The sequence below is a fragment of the Talpa occidentalis genome, unplaced genomic scaffold (genome assembly GCF_014898055.3).
Source record: "Talpa occidentalis isolate TD23 unplaced genomic scaffold, MPIMG_talOcc4v2.1 talOcc4.14, whole genome shotgun sequence".
In the NCBI taxonomy this organism is placed as follows: Eukaryota; Metazoa; Chordata; class Mammalia; order Eulipotyphla; family Talpidae; genus Talpa; species Talpa occidentalis.
In genome coordinates, this window is record NW_023601433.1 from 84,510,260 (window position 1) to 84,522,593 (window position 12,334).

Genomic DNA, 12,334 nt, shown 5'->3' on the forward strand with positions numbered 1-12,334 from the left:
CTATTTCATACTTGCTCCACTTTTCTCAGATATTTCCTCTCTTCTTACTCCCTTCAAATGTCGGTTGTTGCCATGCCTCAGGCTGGAGAGAATAGAGAAGACCCATTTCTGCTCTGCTTCTGCATCTGTGGCCACCTGCTTCTCCTTCCCTCCTGCTGCACCAGGAGAGCTATCCCTCTATCGATTCAAACCAATCCCTTCACCCCATTTTCCCTCCTTACCCAACCTCTACCCTGGCCACTCTGACTTCAAAGTCTCAAAGACATCTCAGACTTCACCTGTACAGAAAGTTGTTCTTCATCCTTCTATCCTCCTAGCCTCCCTCCTCAAATCCATTGCCACCATCCCACTTCTCAATCTAGAAAACTGGCCCTCCCCTTTAGGACCAGCCCTCCCCATCAAATCCCTCACATCCCCACAATGATCTCATCGGCCCTCACTTTTTTGTTGCCCCCACCACCAGCCCACCACCTTTCAAGGAGACACTCCAAGCCTGCCCATCTCATACACCATCCACTCAGACTCACAACCCTAACATGGGCTGATTCTTCCTCCTCCTCCCAGAGTCAACCTGTGGACTCACCCCCAGGCATCACTCACATCCCCCAGCTTCTCTTCCAGTTAATTCTGGCATTTTAACATCATACGCACTTCCAAAGGGAGAAACAAGATGTACAACAAAAAAGAACAGGGCCTCCCTGATGGCCTAGGGGTTAAGTCTCAACACTATCACCACTACAACATGAGTTCGATTCCTAGCCAGGGAGCTGACCCACATGGCACAGCAGACCTCTCCTGTCTTGCCCACTGCCTCCCCCAGCAGTGTATTTCAGTAGATCCGCCCGCCTGTTTCTGCTTCCTAATCTCTCTGGTGAATCCTCTCACCCCCGAACCTTTGCATAGTTCCTCTATGCAAAAAGAAAAGAAAAGAAAGAAAGCACAACTGTCATTGTCTCTGGAATGTGTGAGGAGGCTGTTCGCCCTGGACCAACCACTGCAGACCCATCTTCTAACAACCTTTGGCCTCTAGGCCACCCCATCCCAGTCCATGGGTGTCAGGCACAGCCTGACACACAGATCTGCACATTCTTAGCAAAAAAAAAATCACAAATTCCAGGTCAACTAAAGAATAGCGCGTGCATTTATCTGTCCCCAGCAAACCCTTGATTCCCACTTACCTGTGACCCTTGTAAATCTATTTTCCTACAGTTTGCATTTTATTAGTCCCTCGGCTCTTCCTTCAGTACCAAGGACACCTCCACCTAAGAGGCCCTCCCTCCAACAACTGCTCCCTCGGAAGCCCCTCCCTCAGAGACAGTCTCCCTGGTGCCCAGCCCCAGGCAGCAGGGGCCCAGTCTCTGCACTTCGGCAGTGTGTAGCTGTGCATCACAGCCCCTTCTGCTCGGAAGCACGGCTCTCCACCTCCACAGAGAGATATGGCTTCTCGCTGCTACACAACTAACTGTATCTCTGGACCTCAACAGCTGGTTCATTCAACTTTGAGTCCCCAAAGACCTTGACTAAGTAAGCATCTCTAATCACGAAATTAAACTGAATCTAACCCTGCTTTGTAATTTGTTAGTCATCCCTGGGACAAACCTGAATCACGTGCAACTAAGATCTGATGTCACGGAATCTGATCACTAAATAGGCCTCAGGGTCTTTGCACCTGCTGCTCCCTCTGCTTCAGAAGCTCTGGATGCCTGACTCCTCCCTTTCCAGGCCTCAGCTTAGCGACACTACCTCAAGGAGCTCCTCCCTGTTTGCTCCTCCTCAAGTGCCAGTCACCCTCGAACATACCACCGCGTGGCCTTCACAAACCAAGCACTATCTGAAAGCTTGGCAGGGCTCTATGAGGACAGGGGCTGTGTCTGTCTTGTGTGCAACGTAGCAGTCTAGTGTCTCACTACTCATGGCACGACCAGCATGGGCCCAGCACACAGAAGCCCCCCAGCAATGCTACCGTGTCAGTGAATGAACAAACACATAATGCATGATGCATAACGCATGCCAATACGAGGAACCGCGGGCCCCTGGACTCCTGCAGACCATCCACGATTACAAAGTCGCTAAGATACGACAATATACTTACTTGTCCAACCTTCGAAAGTTTAAGTTCTCTTAATGTGTAGTCGTGAGCGGCACTCTCTTTGACGTTCCTAACGCGCATGACCCCGTATTCTTTCAGCGCATACTCGTCAGGCCAGTATTTGACACATTTACTCTGGAAGGGATCAGAGAAAAGACAGTTAATTTCTATGAACTCTGATATAAAAGCCTAAGGAGCAAAAAACAAAGGTTCAGGTCTTGCTTCAGTACCATGGAAGGCGGCCTCTCTAGCACCTCCTGCTGGGTCTTCAAGACAAAGGAACAAGGAGATCAAACAAGAGACACAGGTACTTGGAGGACCAGGGAAAAGTGGGAAGAGGAAGCAGCCTCTGCAGAACTGTCAGATCCAAACCACAGGCCACAGTAGCGTCAGGGCTTGGTCAAGAACCAGAGCAGTAGAGAGGAAGACTAAGGGCTGTAAAGGTGCCGTCTAGCAAGAGATTTGCCAGTCATTGTGCAGGAAAGGCAGCAAGGACTCCGGAGCTGGATGGGGCCCCCCGGGAAGCAGATTGCAGGTTCCTTCCGCACCAGTGTGGGAGGACTCAGCGCCTCACCTAACCCAAGTGTGAATAACTCCAGCACAGAAAGGCAGTCCGGGGTTTCAAACAGCTGCTTTTTCTATATCCAGAAACACTTGATACCTACTATACTCATCACCTTCTCCTAACGGGGTGCTGGGAAACGCCACGCCTGCAGCAGCTGCTGGCTTTGCAGAAAGCTGACTGAAAACATGGGCACCAAGAAAATCCTTCCCGCTGCCAACGAGAAAGGTATTTTGTTCAATGAGAGATGGATCTATTTATTAGGCAACGTGTCCTGTGCAGGGAATGCTTCTGTGTTTTGTTTTGTTTTTTCTGGAAGCAATTACCCAACACCACTCACTTCTCACAATCACTAAGACACAAATATCAGCAGGATAAATTTACCTTGTACATCAGGAAGACAGAAACTCACCATTATAAAGCTAGAAATATGAGAGCAGCTGCAGATATTACCACAGTTAGTGAGGAGTTGAAAGAAAATATGGAAGGAGGAAATTTCAGTGGGATTAAGGATGGTGCAATTTCTTGCTTGGCATGGCTTATGTGTTTATTTTTACTCTGCATTCAGCTTTCCCTCCAGTCCAAATACCTCTGACATATTTGATGCAATTTTTATATCCACCCCAAATAAACTCTAAATATTATTTGTATGAAGTGCTGTCACCAGCCAATCAATTCTGATCAAGGGAGAGAACTTGGGGTGAACAAGGAATTAATGCACAACTCTGAATGCACTCTGGCGACTTTAAATAGATGTAAACTGCCTCAGCCCTCCTCCCAATTTTCCAAACTCTGATGTAAACCTTGGCAAACAAATTCTAAAATGTAAGAGCCTTTAAATTAAAGCCTAGTCACCTCTTGGCTTTTTGGCTAAGATCAAGTGTAAATTAAAGCCCAGACACAAAAGGGAATGTGTGGTCTGGTTTTCCTCTGTGCACTTGTGTGTGGGGGGAGGGGACAGCAGCTTGCCAGAAAGGCCTGGGAGAGAACACAAGCCCAGAGCATCACCCTCTCTACCAGCAGAGTGAAGGAGGAGGATGAGAAAACTGGCAGGCACTGGGGGGCAGGGGGACAAGAGGGGTATGTCTGGGATAGAGCAGAGGAGTTGCCCGATGTCTGTCCTTTCTAGGAGTTTCCAGCAGCTCTTCTGAAAGGGACGGATACTGATTCCTCTGAAGAGACACAAGAATTATCTCATCAGAGCCCCCAAGTCAGCTGAGAACAGGTGGTTTCCGACAACTACAACCAGGCACCAGGCAGGACAGAGGGCTCAGTTTTTGACTCCATACTTAGGCAGCTGAACCCACCTGAAGCAAAAACAAACCATGAAGAAAATTAACTCAAGAATGTCTAACATTACTTCATGAGCCACTGCAGGAAGCCTTTGCTGCATGATGACCAGATCTGGCCTCAAAGTTATACGCAAATCTAACTAGTAGTACAATAAAAGTCTTAAAGCACCACACGCCTTCCACAGCTGATACGAAAAGTATGGGAGTTAAAATCCAAAATCACCCATCGGTCTTAGGTTTAACTTACAGGTATGACAGTTATATTCCATGCCACTTTTGGATAAACCAAATAAAGGATATTCAAAAAGGAGCCCTGTCTAGAACACAAATAGATCGTTTCCATGTTAACACCCCCCACCTGTGGGTGTGCTCACTTTGGGAGCACGCAGAGCTGTCATTCCAGGGGACCTGTCTACACCTCTGCAGGCATCACATGTTACCATTTGAAAAACCTGAAGAGCCATAAGGATTGTGGTGAGATGCAGACTGGGCACAACCATTTGGGGAAATGTCCATAGGAGCAGCACTGGAGGACAGAACTAAATAAAGTCCACAGCACACACACACTCACGATTCCTCCTGACAGATAACCCAGAGAAACACTTGGCACGTATGCACAAATGCAAGAACAACACTGTCACAAAACCTAACATAGATGATGTCAGACCCACAGCATGGACCAGCACACCGTTGCCAAAAAGATGAGACAGGCCAATATGTACTAGCCAGAGATGTGAGAACATGTATTTAGTGGGAGAAAAAGGACCAAAAATACCCAAGATGCAGGGTGAAGTTACTGTATGAAAGCATTTTTTCATACAGCATTTTCCATAAAACAGTACTAGTAGAAGCCTGCTGGTATGGATATGTACATGAAATACATCTCCCTGTGTAAATGCAGGTCTGTAATGCCTGCAGTACAGGTACTGGTACAAATGCTAAGAAGACACTGTAGAAGAATACACTGCAAATGGCTAACAGGGCTTTTACGCTGAAGGAGGGAACTGTAATTGGTGGATAACGGATGGTGACAAAGGCAAACTTTCACCTTAACTGTACTGTGTTTCAATAGTTACATGAATACTTATTTGGATAATTAATATCAATTTTTTTGATGTTAAAAAGTCACGATGAATATAGTTGACATGCAACAACTAAAAAACTGGAAAAATGAAATGAAGTCTATAGTAGCATTAGTAACAGGACATCAAAAACAGTTATAAATACACTCCACAGGGTCAAAAGACATAGAAATGATGCACATGTTAAAAGGAGAAATACAAAATGTAAAAAAAATAAAAGACCCAAATAAGACTCCTGAAAATGAAAAAGACAAAGTTTGTTGTGAAAAACATTCTGGATAGGACTAACAGCAGAGTGTACACTGCAGAGAAAAGTTAACTTTAAGACATAACACGAGCCTCCCCGGTGGTGCAGCGGGTTGAGCGCAGCGCTGTGAAGCTGTCCGCAGCCTCTGCAGCGCAGGTTCGATTCCCACCTGGCCAGGGAGATGCCCACATGGCGCAGCAGACCTCTCCTGCCTTGCCCGCTGCTACCTTCAGCAGTGTCTTCGGTCCGTCTGCCTGTTCTGTTCCCCACTCTGTCTCTGGTGAATCCTATCGCCCTCCCGCGCCTCTGGCCTGTACCCCAGCTATTGTACAAATAAAAATAAATCTTTAAAAAAAAAAGACATAACAAAAGAAACTATGCAACAAAAAGAAACACAGAGGGCAAAAAGAAATGAAGAAAATGAACAAAGCCTCAGTGAGCTGTAAGACAAGAGATAAACATGCGTGATTGGTTTCACAGGACACTGTAGGGCAGGGGGTAATATCTGAAGAAATAATAATCTGCATTTTCTGAATTTGAAGATAACTAAAAATCCACAGCTTCAAGAAGCCCAAGGAATCCCAAGCAGAAGAAACAAAGAATACAACATCAAGGCACATCATACTTAAATGTGATCCAGAGGGCCACAGTTGTCTTAATTTGCTTATTCCATACTTAACATGGTGAAACTGACATGTCAGACACTTTAAAAATATTTTCTTAGCCGAGAATGCAGCATACCTTTCCTCGCTCCACTTCTTTCGTTGTCATGACAATCACTCGGGAGTTCTCTTGAAACACCATCCGCCAGAAGTCATTAACTGTGTTTTGCAGGCAGCCTTGTGTGGCAATGTAACTCTTCTTGGGCTTGGAATTGTTGCACTTGGTTTCAAATTCAGGCTAGAAATTTAGGATGAAAATTCTTCAGACATTTGAAAGTTGTCTTCAGGACACATGAAAGGATTGAAAATACAAAACCTGGCCTCTCTGGTGTCCTAGAGGTTAAGTCTCAGCACTATCACCACTAAGGCTTGAGTTCGATCCCTGGCCAGGGAGCTGACCCACATATGGCTCAGCAGACCTCTCCTGTCTCGCCCGCTGCTCCCCCCAGCAGTGAATTTCAGTCATTCTGCCTATTCTGCTCCCCACTCTGCCTCTGGTGAATCCTCTCAGACCCCAGTTCTTCTATGCAAAAAAAAAAAAAAAAAAAGAAAGAAAATACAAAACCTGACTTGCAATGCTTGGTCATAAAGCACTGTGAAGGGCAAGTTTACCATGATAATATTTGCGTTGATGTAATCTGAGACTGGCTCATTGGGATCACCATCGTGTAGGACAACTCTGGTGTGATCAACTGGAAGAAAAAGAGACCAGTCACACAAGTACCCACACCTCTTCAGGACAAATCAATTCAAATCTGTTCATTCTAGGCTAGTCTAACTTTTGCTCATTTGCTTATAAAACCACAGAAAAATTAAATCCTAAATGAATATGATCATCTGAATACCATGTAATGCCTAAGAATAAAGTAGCAATGTCAGCTTCCTGGTTTTGATCGTGCACTATGGACACAGCATATTATAAGAGAAGCTGGGTAATGGGTATGTGGAAACCCTCTATATTTTTTGCAACTTATTGTGAGTTTAAAATCCTTGGAATATAAATTATTTCTAAATAAAAAGTTTTATTTTAAAAAAAGGAAGAGTAAAGAATGAATAGATGACCCAAGTCTGAGACTTGCATCAAAATAATCTGGGGAGCAGTCAAAGTACAGAGGAAACAGGATGGGATATGAGTTGGAATTTGTAAGCTGGATGATGGGTGCATGAGGGTTCTTTATGTTACAGAGGCAACTCCATAAAAGGGGGAGGTAACATGTTTCCCTCCCTCACTTAACTAGGAATGGAGCTGAGGGGCCAGGAGCAGCTCTATCACACAGAAGGCAGGGCTCTAGGAAGAAGAAAGAAGAATACTATCTCCGGTGGCGGACTCACACCAGGTACTGCAAGGAAGACGACATGGAGGCTGACAATGGCACTCATTATCTTGATATGGCATCTCCTTTTATCCCAGCTTTCTGGAACCTGCTTCAGAACCTTTTTCTTAAGTTTCCCCCCAGAAGGTGCCTTAGACTTGTGGCAAGCTTCCAAGCCTCAAGCGCCCTGCCTCGGCCAACCCTGTTTGGTTGGGCATTTACCCATGAGGGGATGGGTAACTTTGGGTGTTTTATTGGGAAATGATTATCCTTTCTTCTCTTCTCTCTCTTTGCACCCTATTTCTATTAAAGATCTTTCACACAAAGAGCCCCCTCTGCCTTTGTGAGCAGGGATGTCTGGACCACTTTAGAGTATGCAAGTTTGAGGACCCCTGGGTGGTGCCCCCTTGGTCACGTGCTAATATTTACACTATTCTACTTCTGAATATAAATGAGACTTCCCATAATAAAAAAGGGCTTTCTTTTTAATGACGCAGAATGAAATACAATATCTAGAAGGCAAAATTCTCATTTTATCAAAATTCTCATCAGCAAATTCTGTCCAAAGGAAATCTAAGTGCTTTCCCTAAGCAATGTATTATGGGAAATAGTAATAGAGTTGTAAGTCACCATAGAATAATGTTCTTTTATGGCTTTTATCAAAAAGACCAGAAAAGCAAGTGATGGCGAGGATGCAGAGAAAAAGGAGCCCTCATATACTGTTGGTAGGAAAGTAGACTAGTCCAGCCTCTATGAGAAACAGTGTGGGGACTTCTCACAATACTGAAAATAGATCTACCATATGATCCAGCAATTCCACTCCAAGCTATCTATCCAAAGAATATAAAAACACTAACTTGAAAAGCGAGATGTGTGCCTGTGTTCATAGCTGCATCATTTACAACAGCCAAGGCAGGGAAACAACCTAAGTGGATGACTGGATAAAGGTGAGATATATATACATGATGGAATATATTCAGTTATTAATAAATAAAGATGAATTCTTGCCATTTGCAACAATATGGATGGAACTGGAGGAGATGGAGTAAAATAAGCCACAAGGAGGAAGACAGATACTGAATGGCTTCAATCATATGTGGATTACTGGGCCTCCCCGGTGGCGCAGCGGTTGAGCGCTGGGTTGCGAAGCTGCCCTCAGCCTCTGCAGCACCGGTTCGATCCCCGGCTGCTCCCCGGCCACCGGAGGAGGGTCCCACATGGCGCGCAGACCTCTCCTGCCGCCCGCTGCTCCCCTCAGCAGTGTACTTCGGTCCTTCTGCCTGCTCTGCTCCCTGCTCTGGCTCTGGTGAATTCTCTCACCCTCCCGCGCTTCTGACTGTACCCAGTGCATGTGTAAACAGAACAAACAAACAAACAAACAAATAAATAAATAAATAAACATGCCTCTATAAAAAAAAAAAAAAAATCATATGTGGATTACAAAGAAACAAAGCAAAGGAACAGAAAACCAAAGCAAAACATCCCTTGGAATCCAGCCACAGAACTGAGGTTATCAAAAGCAGGGGGTGTGTGTGTGTGTGTGTGTGTGTGTGTGTGTGTGTGTGTGTGTGTGTGTGTAAAGGGTGCAGGGAGCCCAGGGAACTGTGGTCGAGGGTTACTAGTACTTTGGTGGTAGGTGTGGTGTGGTAGCACACATTTAAAAAGGTGTGAACCTGTATTTCTACAACATACACAGAGGTGTAAACCAACTTTACCTCAATTTACAAAAATAAAAATAAAAAACTCTTCATTGGCCTCACCTTTAAAGAAACAAGATGCTAATCAGAGGAAATTAATTTGACTGGGATCTTTAAGGGAGGACAAGGCATTAAGTGCTATTTAGATAGTGTGTGCCTTTGTTGCCTCCATCTTCCCCCACAACCCTCCACCTCACTAACGAGCCCATCAGACCTCCTGAGTAGAAATGAGAAACTTGGATCTAGAATGGAAGCAGCTTCCCCAAGGTCATTAGGACCATGCTGTGACTCGATCTGATTCTCTGCCATTTCCTGACTTGTCTCAGTATTAGAAGTGCTCCGCTCCCTCCCATCCTCACCTACGCACACCACAAATATCCATACGAATGTGAGATCCAGCACACCAGGTGTGGGGACACGTGCCTCAGAGAAAAAGATTATACTACACACACGCACATACGTGCACACACATGCACACACTCGCTCAAGGTGGGTTCGTAATCGCTGAAAACATGGCTCATACCTGATGAGAGATTAGAGCAATGTTCTCCAAATCTGATCATGTACCCCAATAAACGTTAATAATAAATTCTGAACACTGGACTATGTAAACACATATACCAGTTTCATCTGTAAGTTGGATAAATTCACTAGGCACATGTTGCCATCCATCCTCACATCAAATTAAAATTTTTTTTTTGATTTTTTAGATAAAGGATATAAATAAAGAGAATCTCTAAATGCTCCCTGCCTTCCCCTACTCTGGGGACCGCTGCTTTAGGGAATGGTGCTAAGAGCAGGCCTTTGGTGGCTCTGGGATGCTCTCCCACTTACTGACGCTTGTGACCTTGCTATAAAGGTCAATAAAGCAGGATGACAAGGCACCTGCTTCGTGTGCATGGGTGTGGACTGAGCAGGAGAGGGAGAGTCGGGCACAGTCAGCCCTCAGGAGAGGGACATCTGGGCAGCACTGTGCCTGGGGTGCTCATCCAAGGCCTGGCCTCCTTCTCCCCGTGGTTCACCTTGAGCTCTTTCTACCTGCAGCACTGGTGTAAAGGAAACACTGCTTTACAGACACCCACAGGTCCTCTTCTAAGCGGGGTGTGGTCATGTACCCCTATCACCTTGAACTCGAGCTCAGGGCTTCAGGGAGCAGAACAGCAGGAAGAGCCCTCAGGAGGAACCTGTCTGTTCCCCACAAGAGGGAACTGAGTCCCAGAAAGGAGGTGTGTGCCTTCCCCCAGGGCCCTGGGGTTTGGTCTTACAGAACAAGGATGCAAAACTGGAACCCGAGGCTCATGGTGTGGCCTGAACCAGGAAGACGGCAAGATGATCACTCTCTGAATTAACAGAAGGAAACAAACACGCCCAAAGTGTCCTAGTGGCAATTTTACTCAGGAAAAAGCATCACAGGAACTTGGTGACTGAGGCCCTCCATGCCCACCATAGTGATTATTCTGCAAACTGTTCACAGTGAAGAGGCTGAACCTGGGGTGTGCAGAGAGAGACACAGAGCCCCAGGATCAGGGACACTGGGCATGAAAACTTGCAGGAGTGACTGGTACTAAACAGAATATGAATACTTACATGGTAGGATGTTTTTATATCTATTTTTGTTCTTATTTTCTTGCCTCTGACCTTCTTTTCGGCTATAGAGAAGCTTGCACTCCTGCTGCTGTAGTGTCTAGAGAGAAACAAAAGCAAATATTATCATGGGGCAGAAGCTTCACTAAGAGCCCGCTCGGCCTCTCCCCTCGCAGGTATTTGTCCAAGGAAGTGCTGGGAGTTCTGTGCAACAGCTGCAAGACTGCTCCTCTAGGGCCTCCCCAGTGGCGCAGTGGTTGAGCGCTGGGTTGCGAAGCTGCCCGCAGCCTCTGCAGCACCGGTTTGATCCCAGCCTGCTTCCTGCCCACCGGAGGAGGGTCCCACATGGCACACAGACCTCTCCTGCCGCCCGCTGCTCCCCTCAGCAGTGTACTTCGGTCCTTCTGCCTGCTCTGCTCTCTGCTCTGGCTCTGGTGAATTCTCTCACCCTCCCGCGCTTCTGACTGTACCCAGTGCTTGTAAAAATGAACAAATAAATAAATATAAAAAAAAGAAAAGAAAAAGAAGGGACACGGAGGATATCTACATTAAAAAAAAAAAAAAAAAGAATGCTCCTCTAACATCGCAGCCACAGGAGCAATACCCTGGGAACAATGCCCGCCCACCCAGGACGGACTGCCTGAGTGATGCACTCATCCTTCACCCAGGAATGCACCGCAGCCTTTAAAAAGAAGTACTAGGTAAATAATGAAGGCCCTAGAAGATGATCAGAGTAAGTTTTTTTAAAAAAAGGGAAAACCTCCAAAACTGGGTAGGATATAAGTCACAGGTCTGCAATGACCTGTGTCCAGCAGTCCTCTCTCGTGTACAATGTCATCTCATGAAAACTGACCGACTTTGAACAAAACGCTATTCGGGGACCTTCTTTGGTCATAAGCTGTTTCTCTTCAAGTTGCAGTTTCCCAGAACCTCTGGGCACAAAGTGAGGACTGACTAGATATAAGAGCGGAATATACAACAAAAAAGGAATGAGGATTTTTTTTTTTTAGAGCTATGAAGGCCTTTTCTTTAAACTTTTCTTCTTTTTTTCCCCCTAAACTTTCTACAATGAATATATTATAAAAGAGAAGCCTTTTAAGACAGCATTAAGAATGAAAAGCCAGTGGGTACCAGTGTATGGAATCTAAGTAACATGATCCGTGTTCTGGAGGCATCTATCACCTACCTGCTTTCACCACTCATTAATTCAGTGCAAGCCAGCTGTCGCTTCTCAAATCTGGACACTGGGGGACAGAAGTGGTTTTGGTGCCACTGGATCGTGATCGTACATGCTTATCAGAAGGCTTTAAAGCCCTCCTAGGCCAAAAGTCCAGCCATAGTAGCCAGAGCCCCAGCCTCTATGCTTTTCCAGCTAGAGGGTGAGGAAAAGAATGCTTGGGCTTGGCAGCAAGTGGAGGGGAAGGACGCTCTGTGGGTGAAGGAGGCAGGCAATGGATCGGAGGAAGAAACTGAACCAGGCAAGCACAGTGGCCCCACTGGAAGAGGGGACACACTGACGTGGAGAGAATCAGGTGCAAAAACAGACAGAAAGGTGGACCAGCCAGGCTGAAGATTCCTCAAGGGATAGGTTTCATTTTCAAAATTACAAAAAGGACCCCCATGAAGGACCTTAGTTAAGCCTACGTATTAATGGAAAGTTATAAATGGGCCAATCAAGAAAGTGAAAGGCAGACTAAAAAGAAAAAAAATGTGTGTGTTTTCTATCGCGTACCAGGCAAAGAAGCCCCCCCTGGATGGTTTCCACAAGGAGAGACAGTCAACACTTCCCAATAGTAGCCCTGTTAT

General features: G+C 45.7%; 1 protein-coding gene across 2 annotated transcripts in view; it reads right to left on the minus strand.

The window, feature by feature from the left end:
- The window catches only part of PTPN11 (protein tyrosine phosphatase non-receptor type 11), a 74,235-nt gene that overhangs the window by 18,717 nt on the left and 43,184 nt on the right, over nt 1-12,334 (minus strand). Inside the window, exons 7-10 of one of the 2 annotated variants that reach the window (XM_037511131.1) lie at nt 10,532-10,628; nt 6,547-6,626; nt 6,014-6,172; nt 2,093-2,224 (exon numbers count right to left, since the gene is read on the minus strand). In XM_037511131.1, the coding sequence (XP_037367028.1) occupies nt 2,093-2,224; nt 6,014-6,172; nt 6,547-6,626; nt 10,532-10,628 (468 nt within the window). Of the gene's footprint in view, nt 1-2,091; nt 2,225-6,013; nt 6,173-6,546; nt 6,627-10,531; nt 10,629-12,334 lie in introns of both variants that reach the window. The other variant, XM_054695322.1, reaches the window with a different exon arrangement.